This window comes from Guillardia theta (assembly GCF_000315625.1).
Source record: "Guillardia theta CCMP2712 unplaced genomic scaffold GUITHscaffold_52, whole genome shotgun sequence".
In the NCBI taxonomy this organism is placed as follows: Eukaryota; class Cryptophyceae; order Pyrenomonadales; family Geminigeraceae; genus Guillardia; species Guillardia theta.
In genome coordinates, this window is record NW_005434622.1 from 445,651 (window position 1) to 467,412 (window position 21,762).

General features: G+C 45.1%; 6 protein-coding genes across 6 annotated transcripts; 2 read left to right on the forward strand and 4 right to left on the reverse strand.

Moving 5' to 3' along the window:
* Positions 1-16: 16 nt before the first annotated feature.
* Positions 17-449, reverse strand: GUITHDRAFT_73934 (hypothetical protein; the record flags this gene model as incomplete). Its single annotated transcript, XM_005829484.1, has 3 exons — positions 17-154; positions 206-310; positions 363-449. 3 exons carry the CDS (start codon positions 447-449, stop codon positions 17-19), a joined length of 330 nt encoding a protein of 109 aa, XP_005829541.1.
* Positions 450-3,733: 3,284 nt separating this feature from the next.
* On the reverse strand, positions 3,734-4,310 carry GUITHDRAFT_153563 (hypothetical protein). The gene has a single exon (XM_005829485.1). The coding sequence runs from the start codon at positions 4,226-4,228 to the stop codon at positions 3,833-3,835; it is 396 nt and encodes a 131-aa protein (XP_005829542.1). The 5' UTR covers positions 4,229-4,310; the 3' UTR covers positions 3,734-3,832.
* Positions 4,311-6,520: 2,210 nt separating this feature from the next.
* GUITHDRAFT_141222 (hypothetical protein) lies at positions 6,521-7,770 on the forward strand (the record flags this gene model as incomplete). The annotated part of the gene is made up of 7 exons (XM_005829486.1): positions 6,521-6,807; positions 6,878-7,016; positions 7,178-7,232; positions 7,282-7,343; positions 7,392-7,487; positions 7,539-7,597; positions 7,650-7,770. The coding sequence occupies 7 exons, from the start codon at positions 6,521-6,523 to the stop codon at positions 7,768-7,770; spliced, it is 819 nt and encodes a 272-aa protein (XP_005829543.1).
* A 1,672-nt stretch (positions 7,771-9,442) lies between these two features.
* GUITHDRAFT_141223 (hypothetical protein) lies at positions 9,443-9,994 on the reverse strand (the record flags this gene model as incomplete). Its single annotated transcript, XM_005829487.1, has 3 exons — positions 9,443-9,643; positions 9,705-9,863; positions 9,917-9,994. The coding sequence occupies 3 exons, from the start codon at positions 9,992-9,994 to the stop codon at positions 9,443-9,445; spliced, it is 438 nt and encodes a 145-aa protein (XP_005829544.1).
* Positions 9,995-10,749: 755 nt separating this feature from the next.
* GUITHDRAFT_73807 (heat shock protein 70-like protein) lies at positions 10,750-12,517 on the forward strand (the record flags this gene model as incomplete). Its single annotated transcript, XM_005829488.1, has 12 exons — positions 10,750-10,858; positions 10,916-11,076; positions 11,122-11,205; positions 11,250-11,344; positions 11,390-11,426; positions 11,473-11,552; positions 11,603-11,705; positions 11,773-11,834; positions 11,884-11,941; positions 11,999-12,082; positions 12,190-12,322; positions 12,369-12,517. Coding segments are annotated over 12 exons (1,155 nt in total), but the record flags the coding sequence as incomplete, so codon positions are not given.
* Positions 12,518-18,561: 6,044 nt separating this feature from the next.
* GUITHDRAFT_141225 (hypothetical protein) lies at positions 18,562-19,901 on the reverse strand (the record flags this gene model as incomplete). The annotated part of the gene is made up of 3 exons (XM_005829489.1): positions 18,562-18,585; positions 18,683-19,653; positions 19,814-19,901. 3 exons carry the CDS (start codon positions 19,899-19,901, stop codon positions 18,562-18,564), a joined length of 1,083 nt encoding a protein of 360 aa, XP_005829546.1.
* Between the last annotated feature and the right edge of the window lie 1,861 nt (positions 19,902-21,762).

The window sequence follows — 21,762 nt, forward strand, 5'->3', positions numbered from 1 at the left end:
TTCAAATGCGAATCCTTTATTTGGAAGGCTTGATGTCTTCCCACACAAATTGCACTCTATGTATGAGACCTCTTTCGTTGACTTGGTATACAGCCATGCAGTTTGCTTCTGCACCATTCGGTAGTCCGCTGATATGCTCTCGATCAACTACGACCTATGAAAATCCGTTCATTAACAGCCAGACTGCTCAGGAAAATAAAAGAACCTTTCCGATCGCAAGTCTGCCGTACAAAGAGCAATAAACTGGACTCTTGAATCTTTCGATGTAACGAGCCCGAATCTGGTCGTGGCCTCTAGCGAGCTCCTTGCCCTATCATTATCTCAGTATTAGATGACAGAACTGCAAATTGCTCCCAACTTACGGTTTGTAGGTCGAGCAGCTGGCAGTCAGGATCAAACAAGGTCATGAACTCATCTGCATCTCTCTTATTGTATAACTCAAGCTGCATGTCAAAGTAGTTATGTTCAGTGTCTAGAACAGTGTGGTGTCGTACCTGCTTTTGAATCACTGCCAGCGGGTCTACCGGGTCCTTGTGGTTCGACCCAGCATCACTTGACATCTTGGCGGAGCAGCTGCCTCCTCGTAGAGAAGACGGTCTTGTGGATGAAGCTCCTATTACTCTTTCGTTCAGAGGCACCAGACAGGGCAGCAGTCTCCCCCCGTACATCCTCCATACACCCCAGCTCGCGCCATACCATGCCCCAATCATTACCGGGAAGCGCTGAGGGATTGCGTAGCCTAGGTACCATAAAGTTTTACTTAAATTGGCTCTGTTTACAGACACTACTGTCTACTTTCCAAGTTGAGTAAACTGATTTAATAATGGGTAAGTGGGGGGAGGTGGGAACATGTCGAACTTGCCAAATGGCAAAACGTGAAGGGGCGTGGAGGAGTGATGTGAGATAGCAAGCAGCGAGAAGGAAGAGAAGGCATGTTCAGAGCAAAAGAACCAGAACAGAGGAAACCATCTCGTGTTCTACGAGAATGTTCGATCCGATCAATCGATTTTATCAGGACGATAGAGGAACCAATCATGCTGGGACGCTCCACGATTCGTTGATAGGATGTTGTGTTCTTCGTGCTTTTAAATATGTATATCTTGTATTCTTATCGCATGATTGAGTGTCACGGAGTTTTGTGTGCTAAAATCGTTGAAATCATTTCTTGTTTTAAGAAAGAACCAGGTTCCTTATTGCTTGATTCCTCTCATGACATTCATAACATTACACGCATGCCACAGCGCATGTCCGCCTGTGTGATGGTGTAATGGCTGCTGTATTCCCGGCATGTCTGTATGCTTTGTATATGATGTGCTTTCTGTTTATTATTATTCAATGGAAATCTAAAGCATCTGATGATGTATCCTTCAGGAGCCAGCGATGCTCCTGGCAAAGCTGGCCTTGTTGCATGGTAATGGAAGCTACATGGGAAGAAATTTCTGTGCGGTGGTACAAGGACCAGAAAGCGCTGTTGATCATACAGTTAATGTTATGGGCCATACCGTGACGATTGAAAATGGTTCTTGCAATCCGCTTATGATGGGGGGTAAACCGTAAGTTTGAATTGAATGATTGCATTTTGCCTATTGATGTCTTTTTCTGGAAGATATGCTACGATGGAGCCCTCGGACTTTGTTACGGACAATGGCGATGAAGTGCATTGGGATGGACATGTTTGGAGTATCTGATGCTCCTTGAGGGTGCCAGATAAGGATGTTCGTACGAAGAAAGTTTGCATTTGAAATGTTGTGTATTATTCTTGCTAGTTGTCGTTGACAATAACATTTTGAATGTACGATGAATGGTCTGTAACACTGAAAAGTAAACATAATACCTTTTGATGTATTTGAGAAACCTCATTCGGAGAAATTTGTTTTTTGCCCGTCGTGCCCAAGGCTCACATCCAGACAGAACTGCTCATGCAAGCGGAGTGATTTTATCACGTAACCTCTTATTTGCTTGTTCAGGACTGTCAAAGTTTGATGGACTGAGATGCGTTTCTGCCTCCTACAACTTTCTTTCGCATTCATCGCCTCTGCCTGCATTCGTAGCATTCCTCTGGTTTGATCAGTACATGAGTCCGTACCTACACACTACTGGGCGCCATAGCTCCTGAAGCAATATTCTGGGAGAGAGTCGGCGGCGGCGGCGGCGGCAGCGGCAGGTGGAGGAGGATCACAGTCATGCATCAAGCTCGTTACAAGATGTTGGTGTGTACAGAAAGACATGGTATTTCTTCAAACTCCTCCTTTGAAGCTTGAACCCGAATTTCTTCATCGCGAAACAGAGTTGTCGCACCATTTTGTTTTCATGTCGAAAAGAGATATTGATTGTATCCGGGAAGTTGTTCAAGTTGCTTGGTCATGACGGGTAAGATTGTGAAGAGCAAGAAGACTCGAGAGAAGCCCCCACCGCTCGAGCTTAAGGCTATTGAAGGAAAGGCAACTGCAACTTTATTTCCTGTTCCGCAAAGAGCGAAGTCTGTCACAGTTCACGCGGCTAAGAAGAAGGTCCCAGGCCAAGTCTCTTCACCAATAGCATGGAGCTCGGCATCTTCAGATAGTCTTTCTCACCGTGACAGAATTGATGATGCATTCTCATCGCCTGCTCCAACAACCGCAGAAGGTTCATTTCGGTTGCGTGTCTTGACAACATTCGACAGTCCAAGCATAAAACCTACAGATCGAGATGGAAAGGATGCTATTTGGGTGTCGCGGAGAAGTGATAATCACTCGCAATCTCATCGATCAACCAATTTTTCTCGTGCTCAGGTTTTTGAATACGACTTGTTTGCATATATCCACTTACTCCATGTAATGTCAGCAATATCACCCGGCATGTTCGAAGCGATCCCTCAATCTCATACCAAAATCTATCCGTGCTTTTGAGATTCTGGACAAAATTGAAGTCGGAGAACTCATGTTGCGGAGTTCGACTGCGGAAGGAGCTGTTGAAGAATCAGAAGTATTTAAGCTGCAATCTGTGAATGACATCTGAAAGCGACTCGGGCATCGCTGAACTGTCTATGGCAGATGGCCAGGCACATGCCAAGAGAATTCTTGAATCCTGATCGAGGTTTGCCTGTCTGTTATGTCATGATGCCATTGACGTCTGGATGCTACGTTTTTTTAGACAAGAGAAACCGAACGAGCACGCGTTATCTGAATCTGCATGGAAACCAAAAGTGAGTGACTTTTATGACCGTGGTGTCCAGCAAAATCATTGTGTTGAACGCAGGAGAGCGGTTGGGGCAACGAATTTCAACAAAATAACATCCAACAAAAGCAAGATGGATGCGGTGCACTCGATATTGGATGTGGACTTGCGAGCATTTGAACATTGGCTTAAGATTCAGGATGTGGATTGCTTGATGTCCACGACACGTCATACAGAATATTTGGGCGACGGCAAACATTCGAGGTTATCATATTGCCTTTCGCAACAAGGCCAAAAATGTTGACTGCCTCGCAGCGAAATGGAAGCCAAGGAAGTGCACAACAACGATAGAAGTCTTCTAAGTTTTTAGATTTTACTGATCTTCGGACATACATGTTTAAGCATCTTCAGACTTTTTCTCCGCACTACCTCAACGCCTGAACGGCACAAATATGCGGAGGAGGAAGGTTGCATCATTGTTTGTTTCTTACCAATCCTGAGAACAAATGGCAATCTACACGTCCTAAAGAAATTAGGAGAGAAAAGAGCGATACAATTTATGCATGTAAATAAAGATCTTTCGAGATTGAAAGCAATTTAATGAGATCAAGAGGAATTAGGAATGGCAAAGAAAACACGCAGAACGCAATCACAAAACTAAGGGCGAAGCCGCTGACTAGGACGAAAAATTACCGTTTCTATCAATAGAATTGAGAAATACACTAGAGCCGAGCAGATTCAACGTTGGATAACTCCCTGATCGAACCATGTTTCCTTTGCCATCGATGATCTTGTCGCATGCTGAGCTAGAAGATTGAAATGATAACTTCCGTTCATTGTGTCCACTTTCACAAGCCATTGATTCCTCCACATCACTCGATACAACACTACACGTTTCGAATTTTATGTTCGACGGCGCGTCTACTTCTTCGACATAACAGAAGGCCGGTTCCAAAGCCAACGATGAGACCCTCCCGACCTTGGAAGTTCCGTTGACATCTACATCAGCATCTCCCTTGCCGATAGCATCGGGCCAGGAGTTTCTTCGTGAAGAGCTCTTGTTGTGCATCATGTGCTTCTATGCTTGTGCCGTCAGCTCGAGGGTTGTGCTTCCACGACTCCTCGAAGTCACCACCTGCTCTAACCCCGGCTTCGTCTTCGTAGCCGTCGGTCACTACTTTATCCCGGCTTTTTACTACAGGACTTATGCAATACCCCTCCCGTTCCCCACGGAATCAGTCGAAATGACAACAGGGGGAGGGGTGGTTTACTCCTGGCGTTGCCGGCATACAAGGTCAGTAATCTCGACACCCCAATGGCCAAGAGCCCCAAGGTGAAGTGATCACCACTTTTTCCTATGATGTCACTTGAGGAATGTGAGAGCTGTGGGGTATCTTTTCCTATAGGATGGATGGTCTTCAGTTCGGATGCATCCGCATCATTGTTGGGTATTTATTGGGAGAAAGGGGGGGTACTGGTAGGGGTTCGAAGGGGTGTATGTTGAAGGGAGATCTCAAACTTGAGATCCTTCAGATCCGCCCCCTCCGGGTCCCACAGTCAAACCACTTACAAGTTATTACTCAATCACAATCTTGTATACAAATCTCTGTACTTCGACCTCTTCTAAATACTATAGGAACAATTGAGTAAGTGAAATTTTCTATCAGATCCATATGTACCGTGGGAAGGCTTAGTAAACCGGGTCACTACTGTTCTTCTTTGCTGAAGGTTAAGTTAAAAACTAATATGACGCCGACGCATCACGACTCCCGAGTCCGGGAGTCCGAGTCCGACTCATGAGTCAGTCCGGTCACCGGCCCGCCCGGGCCGCCGTGGCGGCCGCTTGACGAACTTAGCGGCACAACTTGAGTTTGCCAGTTAGACTTGTACCGTGCCAAACTTTCAGTCGCGCAGACATCATATTGACGGCTCAGTTGTAACCGTTGAAGACACTGAGTTTTGGCTCAGAGTACGGTCAAGACCGGCGGCGGAGCCTGTTTAATGCGGCACACGAAACCAGACAGTCGGCCTCGGACTGTGCCAGTGCCAAACCCAAGCCACTCAGCATCGGCCGGGTGCCGCGGGCAGACCGTCACACATGCTACATGGCCGCCTTGTCGGAAACGCGTACCGTACTACGGTAAAGAGTCACCGGCGCGGAGGCCGCCGGCTGACCGCGCGGCCGGCGTGAGCCTCGAGCCTCGGAGTGTCACCCGGGTGGCCGGGCGCCCGGTGCAGTGCGGCGCGTTCCGATCGGATCGGATCGGACTCCGCCGGGGGGCCGCGACTGAGTCGGACCGGGATCGGACGGTGCCACGAGCCGCGCGGCGGGCCGCCGCGGGTACTCTGCCGGTCGGAGGCGGCGGGCCTGCGGCCTGAGGAAAGGTACGGTTACACATCAAGGGTCACTTGACCTACAACCCTACCCCCTGATCACAGATGAATGGAAAGGAGAAAGGTAGGGTTCAATCATGCAGCACAGAGGCGAGGACGCCAAGTTTGATGGTCCCACACCCCACCCCCTGTTCTAGAAGTCCACTGTATTGCAAACGTTGTCAGTAGGAGGGGGTAGGGTAGTGAGAGGGTACCAGAGGTGCAGTGCCGAGGAAGATGACTGCTAGTAGCGTCAGAGCGACGGCATGATGGGCGGGTCAGACCGCGATGTGAGGGAGAGGGAGAGGAAAGGATGGAAGAAGTAGAGATAGACAAGCACTGGCAGACAGACCGTCCCATCGTGACGGTTGTGCTCATGCACCTTTTAGGAAACGCATCATGCTGTTTGGAATAGTTGTGTTTGCAATCTGTGATTTGAGTCCCGGTGGAACCACTTTTCAATGATGTTTGTGTCAAAGTAGAATATCTTTTCATTTGCGAAAGGTTGAAATTGATTTTAGATCAGGCCCTAATGGAAGTGATCGCAAATCCACCGATGTGGCAGCCCGTCCAGAGCGCAGGAACGCTGACGTCCACTACTTCGGCTCAGCTTTCGCCATCAATTGGTCCACTGTCACCAGTGAGCACGACGTATACCAATGTTCAGACGTTGTCTCCCCAAGTGACGCTGATTCCGTCGACATCTGTAGTCTACACTCAGGTTGAAGATCTTCGTTATTTGAACGCTATTTTAATTTCGTCGCCAGTCAATCGCAGAGAACAGTTTGAGATCTCTGCTTGATGAAAAGCATCGTGAAGGAGAGATGTTGAAGCGCGAGTGCTATGAGCTGAGGGAGAGGCTGAATGAATCTCAACGAGTGATCCGTCCTCTTCAGGGAGAAAATGAATTGTTGAAGAGAGAGCAGCAAGCTCAGTCGGAACGGTTCGTTAGATCTCACGAACATTTGTCTTTCTAAAACTTTCTATCAGCATGGCAGTACTGGTCAGCGAGAGGATTCAGATGGAACTGCAAGTTTCCAACCAGAAGCAGCAGTTGGGGATTATGGAAACTCAGATTTCCAAGACGAGGGCTGAAATGTCTCATTTTGAACAATTACTTGTTAATGTGCAGCAAGAAAATTCTGAACTCGGCGAGATCCTCAATCGAACTCGCGATGACAACGCAAAGTTGCTCTTGGAGATTCAAGCTAGAGACCAGGAGATCAAGCTGTTGAAAGATGACCTTTCCGCTGCCACACCAGTTCTCAATGATTTGAGGTAGTTTAACTTGCGTTGCATCGCTCTTGTTGCATCAGCATCTTATCCATGGTTAACTTTTTATTGGCAGAAAGCAGCTAGAGGTTGCAGTGATGGAGCTTGGACCTTTGAGACAAGAGGTTCCTGTACTCCGCAATGACAACAAAATCCAAGCGGCAGAAATCGAAAGGTTGAAGGCCGAGATTGATAGGCTTCAACAGCAATTGAGGGTACCCTTTAAAAACTGGTTTGTGTGCTCAGCACGTAATCAAAATCAACAAAACAGGAAAAGAAAGAGAAAGTCAGCTTGAAAGCTGCAGCTCCTGCCCCAATGGCTCCTCCAAAGGCAATCAACGAACCTGGATGCCATGGGCTGAAGTGAGTGTCGTAGATGTGCGGCGTTGGCATGCTTTTGGGCAAGTTCGATGGTTCTGGAGATCGTCGTGGTACCATGAAATGCTGCTTATCTCGGGTTCGATGACATCTTGTGCTCAGGGAAGATTTACGTGTTGAAACTTGTTCCTGGTGGGCCGGCTGCCATGTGCGGACAGATCCAGGTAAATTCTATACCTTCGTAGCAAAGGAAATTCGTTATTGCTGCTTAGCCGGAAGATATCCTCCACCGTGTCGATTCCAATGTTGTCGATGGCTGGGAGTTGGATCAAGTCTTCAAAGTCATCAGAGGTCCTGAGGGCTCGCCAGTACGTTGTTTCTACTTGGTGTAGCAAATTTTCGTGTGAAACATGCGTCAGGTCACGCTTGAATTCGGAAGAATGCATGGAAACCAGGAGAGCCGATACCGCTTGACACTGTATGTGAAAAGTATATGAAGAACTGAAGGTTAACTTGACGTTGCACAATAGCTTTCGCCAAGACGTCAGTGCAAACGCTCAGGCGATGGATCGCTCCAGCGAAAGCGCGGAAAGCAATTCATACTATTACAATAAGCCGAATGTTGGCGGCGATGCTACATACTACGGGTGATCTGAATTTCGGATGGTGATGACTGAATAAGTAACTGTGATCACAGGCAAAACTACAACCAGTCCGCTTGGGCGCGTAGTGATGAGGAATACATGCGTGCTGCTTTTTAATGTAGACAAGCAGGTATTTCTGGATTTTTGGTGAGAAGATCTTCCGCTGATGTGTCGCTAGGTGCTTCAATAGCGAGACTAGTGCTCCAATCGTTTTTGTTAGTCATCTTTACGAAACTCTACATCGTGATGATCAGAAAAATTTGAATTGAAAATAACGTCTGTTGTTAAGTCGTTGCGATAGTTGGTCCATTCAAATTCATGTCGCATCGACTCGATCAACGTCTGCCCGTCGCCCGAATACCTTCAAGTTCAAAGTTATTCATGCCGCGATGACATAGCACTACTCACTGATTGTAAGCTGAACCATCCAATAAGCTCTGAGCTTGATCTCCTGTGTCGAGTCCGAGTCGTAGGAAATCAATCTTCGCCCTGGATTGAAGTCAATCATGCTGTCGTAAAGCAGTGAACTAGAATACAAGACAAGAAGCTCCACTGGCGTTTTTGAAACTACGGATGAAGTGCGCGTAGACTTGGTAATCATCGATCGCTCACCAAAATATTGACCCTTCCATAGCTCTCGTATTTCCAAGATCACCTAAGAGTTTCACCAACCAGAATATCACATGATCGTGATTTAGACGGCTACAAAGAAAGCTAAGTTTCGTACCTTCTTAGCACCTTCAAGTTCATCTCCTTCAAACTCATACATCCTATGGCTTGTGGATTTTGCCTTGTTCAATGCCACTTGTTCTTGCGCCATATTGTCAGAACAGTGTTTGGAAAGCTGAGTTTTCAGCATCTTTGAACGATTTCTGTGTTCAGAAGATAAATTTCTGGTTGAATCTTTCTTCAAAGAGGTTTTGAAAGCTTGCTTGTGGATCTGCTCTGTCCACGATATGAATCAGAGTTCGCAAATCATCAGGAAGATCATTACTAATTTCATATGAAGTTCGTTCCGTCAAGAGTGGTGGTTCTCTCCAAAGAGGACATCTTCAAGAATTTCAGTGTTCTGATTTCAGCATGATCTGTCTAAGACCTCCAGGAATTTAATCCAAAGACAGGTGTCTTGCCGAGAGCCAAAGATGCTGATGTCGTGCGCCTTTTCTCAATGAATGGATTAGGGTTTGATGAATGCTGTGAGAGAGGAAAAGGCATTTTGGGTGCTTTCAGAATCGTTAATACTTTTGCTGGGACTGCAATCTCGCGTAAAACCCTGCACACTCCTTTCTGCAAAGAATTTCAATGATAGCGAAAACGACAGGAAGAAAAGTGCCTCAAGGATGAAGAATTCTTTTGGTATGGCCCCTTGTTTTACGATGATCTGATGACGAGACAGAGAATCAATGAAAAACAAGCTATCAGGTCATAGAGCACTTACTTTATTTGAAGGCAGATATCTCTTCTGCAGCAACTTTGCCAATTGCAGTCGCTTGCTTTCGGTCCAATCAGAGAAAGGAAAAATTGATTTGAGAAATCGTGATCTGAAGGGAAAACTCCGAATTCAAAATATTTCGATACGATCGCTTCATAACCTTTGAATCATGTGCTGCTCCTTGTGAATTCTCATCACCATCTCATAATCATATCGATTCAGACAAAGAATTGAAGCTCCATCACTACTAGGCTCTCAGATTCAGCTCTTCACCAAAACAATCATACCTCTCTACTTTCAAGTCTTTGTTCCAGATGCTTGACTTCAAGAACTCGTTTCCAACACAGTCCCCTGCATATAATCGGGATGCTACTTCGTTTCCTCTTTCATCTTGTAGAACGAGGATTCCGTCAAGGATGACGTAAAAGTTGTCGATCGGAAAATCAACCTGGGTAGAACCGGTAAAGGTCACAACTGACCGATATGCAGCTTTTGATAGGGAGGCTAACCGACTCTATGACAGCTCCTTTGGGGTATTCTTTAAGGCGGAAGTAGCGCAGCAACTCTCGCATCACTTCAGTCTTCATGGCTGCTTCAGGCGGCAACGATTCTATCCAAGACTGACTTCTCACGGGGCCGATGGCTCCATCCAAGTCCAGCTCTGAACGCTGCAATGAAGAAATGTCACAGAGGAATCAAGACATCAAACAGATATCTTCACTTGTTTTGGTAATTTTGCAAAAGTAGCCATGACGAAGTGTGGAAGCTTGCTCCTGCTCGTGTTTTCCATGGAAGCCATAATGTCGTCAAGATATTTGTTTACCAAAGCTGATCCCTGCCTTTGTGCTACCTCAGACTTTGTTAACTTGCTCTCATATGCTGCATAAGGGTCGACATCGCTGCTTTGGAGTGAGTTTGACCTCTTCAACCTTGCTCGTCTCATACGTCTGGACTTTTCTTTTGAATTCACCATCCAACGGTGATAGATTCTCTTGAAAACGTCAAGGGTGAGGTTGTGAGTCAGCCATTGCCTCGTAGGCTTGTTGTCTTCCTTGGAAGCATCTGTGCTGGTGAATGACGTACTCCGACTGAACCGATGCATGAGTGGTTCACAGACTACGGTCAGCAACAGTTGAACTTGATGTCGGCGATCTGCTGGACTTGAATGCTGTCAGTGTATCGTCCCGCTTGCCGTCGTCTCCCTCTCATCAAGCTCTCAGCGACGGTCCGGCCATTGAGCTACCAGGCAACGGTCCGACCCGGTTCCCAGGGCTCAGTAGTTCCGACAGACGGTTTAAAACTGTTGAAGTAAGCCTGCCTCAGCGGACTCTTTGTGTAAGAGGGGGGATGCGGTACTGTGCGATTTCACGTGAGCTATGAAGAAGTTCACAGTCCAGGTATGCGGCGTAGAGCGGAGCGATCGAGAAAGGGAGGGATAGAGGAAGGGAGAAGGGGGAAGGAAGAAAAGGGGGCGGGAGGGAGGGATGTTGACTTCTTTCTGACATGACGCGATGACAACAGGCGCCTTGCATCGGGATAGATTTAGGATTGAAATATTCGAGAGTTGCGATTGTGAAGAATGATAAACCAGAGGTCATCGCAAATGCTCAAGGCGCTCATTCTACTCCGTCTGTTGTAGCCTTTAATGAGAACGAGACATTAGGTGAAGATTATGTGGGGTTTCTCTTCAACACGGTACTGATAACAAAAACTAATGCAGTGGGTGAAGTAGCGTACAATTTTGGAACGAAGAATCCTACAAATACTGTCTTCGATGCCAAGAGGTTTCTGGGACGAAATCAGGATGATGAGGTTTTGTCGTCAGAGGGGAAGCGATGGCGTTTCAATGTCATGTACAAAGAGCAGAAGCCAGTTTTCCAGGTATGACGTGTGCGAAGATGTCCTCATAAAGATGATGATTGGAAGGTGCCGTACAACGGATCCCCCACAAACTTCACCCCAGAGCAGATTTGTGGTCAAATCTTTGCGAACCTGAAGTCTACAGCAGAAGTCATTTAAGCAGCTCGGATTGATCCAATCTCATCCTAATGCAGGCGTACATGCATACCAACATCAGGAATGCAGTGCTTTGCTGTCCAGCTCATTTCACGTCACAACAAAGGGAGGAGTTGATACATTCTGCATGTGAGTTCAAATGCCTGAGAACTCTGTGTGACGAAGGCGATGCAGCTAGCGCCAACCTCTCAGTCCTGTTGGTAATTAGCAAACCTGTAAGACATAGATAGAGCTCAATTGAGATCTAAGTGGATTTTTCAGATCGCAACTGCTATCGCATACGATCTCGATAAAAATGACTCGGGTCAGCAAACAATCCTAATTTTCAGTATGGGTGCAAGGTGAATGAATTTGTGATGAATCATTAAGTAACATTTCTTGTACCATGCAGATCGTGTGAAGTGGTGGTTCTTGATGTAAATACGGGATGCTTTCAAGAGCGGAGTGTGAAAGTAGATCATTCTCTTGGAGGCGACGCGATCGACGACATACTTGTATGCTGCTCTCGTTGTTGAACGCAAAAGTGACATATCATCATATTGATACCTTGGTTCTCATCAGGTGGACTGGTTTGTCGATCAATTCAAGAGGAAGCACAAGCTCGATCCATCCGAGAGCCATAGGTGACAGATGCTCGCACGTATTTGTCGCATCTTAAATGTCTCTCATCAGATCACTCTTCAAGATTAGATCGGGATGTGAAAATGCAAAGCGACAACTTAGTCAGACGGTTGCTTTATTTACACATCTGTAGATACGATCTAAAAGTGGTTGCTTTGCCTCACAGGCCAGCACTCGCGTAGAGGTCGAGTCTGCGCATGAAGGTCTAGACTTCTCTCAGAACTTGTCAAGGGCAAAGTTTGAAGAAATGGTAGCAAGGACATGAAAATCGACTCTTGCTAATTCTGAACAGATATCTCCCGTCCTAGCTAAAATCGGATCGTTGATACAAAATGCTCTTACTGCTGCCAATGTTAGGTAAGCGTCATATCTGCTGTTGTTCAACTTCTCAGGTCTGTGTACAGCGCAGGAAGCATAAACAAAGTCTTGATGGCTGGTGGCTGCTCTCGTATTCCAAAGGTTCAGTCGATCGTTCAGCAATCCTTGCCTGGTGAGATGAAGTTAATCTGATGTCGTCAGTTCCTAACGCACCCCAGACGTGGAGGTCTGTCTCAACATTTTGCCTGACGAGGCTGGTGTGCTGGGAACTGCAATCCAAGGAAGCACTCTGGTGGGCTCGTCCTGGAGTACTGCTGAAGCCAACTCATCGAACATCGAGATTTCAGCCTTGCCAAGGGTCTGCTGACTTAGCTGTGCCGATCTGGCTGTTATATCTGATTTGCTCTGATGTTCAGACGATATGGCTGGGCACCCCAGAAAAGAAGAATGCTTATCCGGCTCTTCCTAAGGGAACCAGTCTGCCATGTGATGCTGTGATCAAGCTAGATCTCGAGAGTGCGAACCAGGCTTCAGCTTTCATCCAGGTCTCAATCCCTTGTTATCTTTGAGATTCAATTTCATTTCATCTATCTGCCACAGGTATACGAAGAGTCCAGTGAAAGCGTTGAGGGTGAAGAGGTTCTGGTGGCATCCTTGGCGTTGGATGGGATTGAGCAAGGGCCTGTGTACCTCCATGTGCAGGTAATCAGCTTTCGCAGCTCCTCGCAGGTCTCATCGTCTTGCCAGGTGGATAGTGAAGGATTATTGTCACTCAATGCAAAAGATTCCTCAGGAACTGCCCGTCATGGCCTGACAGTTGGACCTCTTGAAGAAAACAATACAGAGTAGAAAATGTGTACATGTTTGTCTAGTCCACACAATGATACAACTTCTAAACATTATCCCATTGGTGGGAGAAGATCTTGTCTCTCCAGACTCCATGCTATCAAGGCATCCAAAATGGATGTTCGCATTGCTGAATTCACAAGCATGGCGACAAATGTCGCAATCATCGTCTGAGTCACGCAAAACTCCAAGAGAATGTTAGTGATGCTTGCAACCAGCCAGGTCAAGGCCAGGTCTTGATCAAATCCTGATGTGTATGTCATGGTAGCCACCATCATCAAAGCAATCCATAAAATGTGAAACAAGTACACTAGAAGAGACCATGACCTTGCGGTGAGCAACGCACAGGTACTTCTACTTCGCCCTTTCCACTTTCCATCTCTCCTTCTGATGGAGAGTCCAAACACGAACTTCTGCAGGAATGATTTCTGTGGACCCAAAGCAACGAATTCTTTCATCTTCCGTTTGCGAAGCAGACGTCTTTCTTGTGCTTTGCTCAGCTTTCTGGCTGGTAGACCCAACGGCAATATTAGACCTTCCGACTTGTCGCGAGCTTCTTCTTCATCTCCTTCGTCCTCCTTATTCTCTTGTACATTCGCTCGAATTTCTTTAACATTAGAGATGCTAACAGTAGCGGTACGAACTTCAAGATTTGAGATCGCCTTTGATTTCACTGTTGCAAGTTTATTGGGTTCGTTTTCTGCGTCAGACTCTTTCACGTCGAATGAATGAATTTGGTTCCTTCCATCTGCTTTGAAAATGCGAAATAAAAGAGGGAAAATATGAGAAAGCGGTGCGACAATGAAAGCGGTTACAACCACAGACAGATACCAATCCCCAATTGAAAGATTTGAGGATGGCAAAAAGGAACCATGAACATTCATTCCTGAGTAGGCCACGGCCGTGCTCATAAAGATTGTCCCAAAAACGCACAAGAAGCAAAAGAAACGTTCTAGCATTCCGATGTCATCATTGTTCGTTATGACAGTGAATAGGTAGTGAAATCGATTTAGATATTTTGTTTGAGTGAGCATGTATGCAGCCCGAGCGTCACAAGTTTTACCTGCTAACACCTTTGAATGAACGAGGCCATTTGTCGGGAAAATCCGATCAGAAAATGGACTCGGTACCTCCATCCCGGAATCATGCCTGATTCTAACATATTTGGCAGAGTGTCTCTCGATCTCACTTTGCTTCCACAACTTCATTTTCTGTAGGCGTTCCAAGATGAAAGCAAGACTTATCAGCAACAAGCAGAACATTATAGAAACGAATGGAATCAGATTCTGAGTTCTTTGCTGTTTGACAGAATAAACTACCACTCCAGGATAAACAGATTTCATTCTTACAATCGGGTTTTGAACTTCAGCAATAGAAAATGAACCAACCAAAAAGTTGAGACATACAGCATAATTCTCTTTCATCTCTCCACTATTTAAATTTCCTACTGAGACCCATCGTTGAACTGTAGAATTCCATACCTTACAAGCTACGATTGTCTGTGGTTGCATGATTGAAAAAGGTTTTGCAAAGTACAACTTCGTGAGTATTGGCAAGGGCAGATACCTGAGGCACAAGGTTCTGTTTTCCTGCCGCATAGATAACTGAGACACATCAGACAGCAAACTCAACCTCATGCTGTAATTAGTCTGGTAGGAGAAGTTATAGTTGTATTTCGTGACAAACGAAACCGTTGAAACAAACCTCAACCCAGCAATGCCATTCGGACACCAGTCGTTACAAGTTGGTTCCCACCAAGGGCATTGACTTGGCAGAGCGCATGTTTTAGAATTGCTGTAAACGGATGTAACAGTCATCAAGACGGAATCGGTTGTGACTGGCTCTAGATCGAAAGTCTGCCATTCATATGTGTTTTTCAATTCCACAGTCTGCTCGCTCCCGTCAGTAAACTTGAGCAGGACCCCTCGATCACCACCAACAATGCAAGTACAATTGAATGTTGATTCTTTACAGGTCAACCCGTTGGTCCCTTTGCAGTACTTGGGGCCCTCCCGAGCTTTGTATTGCATCATGCTTACCTGCACTTTTTCCTTGAAAACCATCTTGATGAACGATCCTGCTCCTGATGGACTTGACAGATCCAAAGGATTCACAGCCCAGCTCAGGTTCCCACCGTCTACTGCATTGATGCATGATGTGTCATGAAAAGACGGACCCTGGGAGCCTTCGTATGCTGGAGGTGTACAAAGATGATGCGTGCTAGAACAATCGTGCAAAGCAGATGAACACTGAAGCTCGGAAATTCTTCCTTTTGCATATGAAGCCCAGTTCACCCGTGCTTTTTGTCGTTCAGCTACGACATATGGATTCTGAAAGTACTGATTGATGTTGATGTCTACGAAAGTGATAGCGTTGAAGCTCGCTTGTGATGAAGGAACAGGTCCAAAAAATTTCGAATACAGAGATGACTCACTCAAAGTGAATGTGGAATGTGGAAAACCATGGTCAAGAAGCGTGCTGGGGTATGGAAAGGTTCCGTAGGTCAGCCCTCCACTGCAAGAGTAAAATTCCTTTCCATTTCTGAAGAATTCGCTTGGAAATTGAAAAATCGTGGCACCTGCAAGATCAAAGTAAGTGACAAACAGACTGTGAGATATAGATTACCCTTTACGTTCGAAATGTTGCTACTCCCAAGTGAAGAAGTTGAATTTACTTGAGACGAAGACAGTCTTTTACTCTCCATTCGCCTATTGTTTGATACAAAGCCCTTGGTAACTAATGTTAAGAAATCTGATTGAGGAAAGCTGCCTTCTAGAAAGCCAATGGACAACACATCTACAAGGTGTATCACTTTGTCCATGATTGCTGAGCATACATTGAGCATGTCGATTGTGATAGCTTCTTGACTCTTGAAAAGCACATATCTCACGAGATTGTCAAGAGATTGGCCCACCATTCGAGCGATGTAAGGATTTTCTGCTAGCAGAGTTTTCTCCATCAATAAAGGGCTTAAGACTTTGATGAAGTTATCAAAATCAGCACATGACAGCATACTAGCCCCAGCATCTGATGACGTCGCTATCTGTACTAAGGAGGCCAATACATGGGCACCAAAGGGGTACAATGGAAGCAATGATTGCAAATCGAGGATATAATCTATCAATTGCATGTAAACGTTTGAGGCACTCGAAAATCCTCGACTGGTTTGGGAGGTTGAAAGCACCTGAAAGAGTGTTGACAGCGCAAAGAGTAAGTTTGAGTAAGCCTCGTCGGTGTGCCTCAGGGTGAGATCCGATGCAATCTTGCTACCGATGGTCTCGTTGAAGGTGAGGAGGAAGTTGGGCTCGAACAGCGGGGAAGGAGGGTTCAAAGTAATGGTCGTCTCGTAGTGTTGCGAGACAGAAAGGAAATCAGAGACCCTCAGTTTTATCTTCACTACATGCTGTCTGCTGAAGACGAGGGGCAACGAAACCTGCACTGCAGATCGGATTGAATCCTGCATGGGATAGATCGAGCTGAGATTTCCCATGCCATACTGATATAAAAATTGAAGCGGGAAATCGTCCTGATCACTGAACCAAGTCTCACAGGAGACATGAAAAGCAGTATTTACAGAGTATCCAGAAGTTGGATGGACCGAAAATTCCATGCATCTAGGCAATTTTAGAAAACCGATAGGGAAAAAAGTGTTGAGTTCTTCACTTGTGATCTGATTTGTGATTGTTAATTTTAAGAAATATTGCATGTCGTTTCCAAATGTGTATGGATTCAATATCAAGAAGGAATTACTGAACGTTTCCGGAAAAAGAGTTGACAAAGAGTTTGAGAACAAATATTGCTCGACGCAACAATCTGATGATTTGATGGACCATTCATATTTAAACAACGAAATACTGACATTTTCGTTGCTGTAAAATGAAGAAATCACGTTCAGTTTCGATGGATCAAGAAGGGTTTGAAGTGGAGGTATGATGTTAACACGTGGAAAATCCCAATAACCTGACTTTTTTAACAAGAATATCGTACTGTTTGCAATTGTCCACCTAGAATTCTTTGATACATTTACCGAAATGAGGAATGCGCCAGGAATGCATTGCATGCACAAGTACCTTGTATTTTCAAGTGCTCCGGTCAAATTTACAAAACTGGAATTCCTTTCTAGAATCCCTGTGATATCAAAAAAGCATGGCAGTGGAGAAAGAATGTCAGGAAGGTAAAAACTGCCGTGACGAAAGGAAATGATCGGTCGGCAACTCCATGAAAACCAAAAGGATTCTTCTGAACGGTCAGGATCAACCGTTGCAGATGCGTCGAACACAATCTGTTGGCCATCGATGATGTCACCATACGGTCCTGCCAGATTGACAACAATGGCTTGACTGATAGTGGAGATCGTCAAATTTCCAACCCCAACTACTTTCAAGTTGGCTTCATACCCCGACACAGAAAACTGAAAGACATAAGTTGAATTTGGAAGGAGTGAATAGGGTGGAAGAGAGATGATGGTAGAGTTCAAGTGGATATTTGAGATGTCGAAAGTAGTCATATTGATGGGAGTCCAACCTATTGAAGCAATATATAAATCTGAAAAATTTTGAACTTGAAATTTAGCACGCAAAATGATTGTTTCGGAAACCCTCACTATCTTCGTGTTGCCTTCGGGAAATATGATCGGAATTTCCTTGTTGCTACTCACCATGACATTGAGAATAGTCTCTGTAGAGAGATTGAATCCATTGGTTGCTCGAATGTTAAGTTTGTTGGATCCAAGTGATAAGAGTCGGCCAGGGATTGAGATATTTCTTGAGTTTGAAGGAATGGCTTCCAGGAACGCAGCCAACGCATCACTATTGAAAGCTTGAGTCGTCCAAAACAAATTTACTTCTCGCCCCAAACCTCCTGAGTATTGCAAGATCTCAATTTCAGCATTGTTCCATTGATTGATCTCCAATGGATAAGCTAGAAAAAGTTTTGGAAAGGACTTCAAGTCAACATCGAGATGTACATGTGCGTTCAAGTCGTTGGAACGAGAGTTCACACCCTTGATATTCGAGATTCTCAATGTTGCCCCTGGGGTCACTTTAGGATTCACTCCCATCACCACTTGTAAATGCATGGCAGACTTAAAGCAACAAACGGAATTTGTACCAAACAATTTGCATGAATGGATATCAAACATTGTACAACAATCTCGGTCTCCATACAAACCATTCCTTGATATATTCGAGCAAGTTGCAGTGACAGAACTGCAAGCAAGATTGGTGGGTGCCATGAAAACGACATCAATTCTGTCTCCAGACAAGGTGAATTGTGCATAGTTGACAAGAGGCGCAAACTCTTGAACGCTGATTTCAAACCCTGATCCCGGCACCATTTGCAACATGTTGGTCTCAAAGTTTGACCTCATAAAAAGAAAAATCCTGTACAGCCCAGGAATGGCTATCTTGAAGACTACCTGAGAAACATTAGAAGATGACGTCACATTGTACGAAATTGACACTGAATCTCCACTGCGGTCTTGAACTTGCAGTTCAAGTTCCTGGTTGAAAGGGCATCTATTTCCAAAAAAATCTCTGCCATGAAAGAAAGCATAAATGCTTTCATTTACAAACGATTCTCTTGGTGGACCTGTGAAGAAAGAGTTTTTGATATTCGCTTCTTGAGGTTCAAGGGTAATCTCAAATCGAAATTCTAGGGTATCTAATGAGAGAATATTTGAACGCACACTATATGCTCCAGACTTGGTCACCAAGAACGAAGCTGACATTTTTCTTCTTTTGGAGTCTTGTTCAATGTAAAATGAAATCTGTTTAGAGAATGATGAACCAAGCACTTCCAACGATGGATATTTCTGAATTTCTTGTGAAAGTAAAACACTTTGATTGGAGTAATCTTTGATGTCGATTTCAAACTCAATCAGCTCTCCAACAACGAGAATGTTACAGGGAGGGTTGAACGACTGGCTTGACGCAATGCTATACTCGCACAGTTGGCCAGCCTTCTGAGCAAACTTTATGTACATCTGAGTGTTTGATCGATCGACCGCAAATTCCTGAACTCTCAGAATGAATGGGGCTCGTTGAAGGAGAATTCCATTAATCATCACGAATATTCTGTAGTCACCCCCTGCACTCACCGAGTACTCAACCCTGTAACATCCGTCCCTCAAACTCACTATCCGAGGGAACATGGGAGAGCCGTAGGTAGACAGGATGGAGACGTTCACCTTGTCGTCTCCTCTAAACTTGTCGTATGAAGGTTTGCGGATGGGATTGTTAAAGATGTCTCTCGTCTGGATCTCAAACGTTGCCAGCTTTTCAACTTGAGCGAACGAAATCCCAGTACCCACAATCCTTGTGTAGTTGACTTCAATGGGAGCAGAGCGCACTAAGACCGTCCACGGACTCCCCTGAAGAGGACTCACCAGATTTGTTGAGTTTCCTTTGATCTGTACCCCGCCATACTCGACATAAATCTTGTAGATCCCTGAGACTGAAGAGACCCAGGAAGCATGGAGTTGCCAAGGAATGTAGCCTTGGCTCCTCTGCGGCTCAATCCGTCGGCTGCTCACACCTGGAGGCCCAACAATCCTGATGACAAATGAGTTGCCTTGATCATCTGCAAGTGAAGGGAGGAAGCCATCAGCGGTGAGCGACAGGTTGGTCATAGCATGCACGTAAAGATAGACTGTGTCTCCTGCAAAGTGAGTGTAGAGAGCTGACCCTGTTGCGAATGAGTTTTCAGCATTCGGTACAAGTGCAGTGTAAGGATATTGCGGAAACCATGAATTAGTGAAAAAGGATTGGAGATTTCCATTGGGCAAAGTGAAAGTTGCTCTCTTGGATCCAAGGTATACCTGAAAGTAAACCAGGCCTGTGGTGTTTGGCCATGGCACATATTGAACTTGGAATAGCCCTTCTCCGAAGTAAACCAACCTTGTCCATGGTGTCAAGGCTATGTACTGTAAACTCAATCGTGGAGAGGGATTTTGATTTGGGTAACCAATTCCAAAAGTATTCGGTGGTGAGAAGGCGATACTGATTGTTGAATTTTGGCAACAATCTGGCTCCCACAAGTTTCCGACTGAGTCATACACCCGCATGTAAAAGTATGTCATGTTTCCAGGAGTGTATACATGCAGCCCTGGACCAAATAATTGTACACTATTCAGATTTGGTTCACCTGATCGAATGGTCCGAAAAATCTCCTGTTCTCCAACACGAAGTCCTTGGTAAAGAACTTCAATCTTGTATGTACCGCTAATTGAGTATGTCGGCCAAAGATATTGGTACGCACCGCAGCTAGGGTCTAAGTTAGTTTGCTGGCAAACTTGGAGATCAGGATTTGGACTCAGAGGTTCTGCTATCGAAGAGAAGATGATTGACCCATTCCTGTGTATGATCAGAATTTGAAACTCAAGCTTAGAGAAAGTCAAACGATTTCCGAATGCATCGCGCGAAAATATATACACATATGGCAAATCGAAAAAAACTGTTGAGGGAGTAAATTGCGAGGTTTCAGCTTGTTGCAAACTTGAAGAGATTGTTGATACAGTACGGTTGAATGTAGATGGTAAGATAGTTATGACATCTCCACAAACAGGCCCTGCATCCCCTGATGAGGGACAATTCACACCACTCTTGAGAGGAATACAACATCCGTTCTCAACCGCAATATCGCCGTTCTCGACGGCAATGATATCATCAACCGAAACATGCTTTGCTATCCTAAAACCGTTGATAAATACTTCTATTCGATATTTTCCTGCGACTGTTGTGTAGAAAGAAAGAACGAAACTACCGTTTGACATGGAGCTGATTTCTTCATGTTCTACCTGAGATGATGAAGGATCGACCGGCGGGATAGTTGAGAATCGTCCACAAGTAAACAAAGATGAGTTCGAAATGTAAACGTTGGGCGACTGTAGAGATAGTGATACAGTACCATTCGTAACAACTATATTCTCTTCATTCCAGATCGTAAGCCCACCATTCACGATTTGCGAAAATTGCTTTCTAACAGTAAAAATAATCTCAGGCAATTGATTCCCGCATTGTTCAATAATCTGTGCTTGGTTCAAAAGATTTGAGAATTTATCTTTTATCACAATCGTAAAAGAATTGGAACCAACAGCTTTGATGAAAGCACCGTCTTGAGAAGAGGTTTTTGAGGAAAATGTCTTGCCGCTTACTTGCTTCGTGTAGATTTTGACCTGTGGCTGAAGTAAGTAAGTGTTTTGGAGCGAAATTGGTCCGGGCTGAATGTAGATCTCATATGGAGAACCATGTACATCGATCTTGTTGAATAGTATTTTCAAAAGGAACTTTCCACTGTAGGTTGACAGACAGTATTGAATGGGAGCCATTCCCGATTGCACACCGCATTCACCATGCTCTAACGTCACATCATACAGAGCCAAATCATTGTTCGTGTGGTTGAATTGATCTCTTCCTATGATCGAAAACTTGAAAGGTAGACCAGCAGTTGCATATGAGAAAGTGCTATCGAAACTAACATATGAATTGGACGCAGAAATCCCACGTGAAAGTGCCATGCAATCGATACCTTCAGGGGAAAGCGGTGACATTAAACCTCCAGTGTAGAGTGTACCATATTGAACAATCGTTCCATCAACAGAAAATTGCAAGAGATATTGCCCAGGCAATGCAAAGGAAAATGACACGACATTGAAGCCAGATTGGGGATGACATGGAATTTGCAGACGCAGGTTGGGATCGATCCTTGAAGTCACATAGAGCGAACATTTTACGTTGAAGGCATGCAAAATCTTGTTCCCGAAAATAT

What these genes read in the sequence shown, in the direction of transcription:
- GUITHDRAFT_153563 (XM_005829485.1), bottom strand. Translation starts at nt 4,228, where the DNA reads ATGATGCACAACAAGAGCTCTTCACGAAGAAACTCCTGGCCCGATGCT.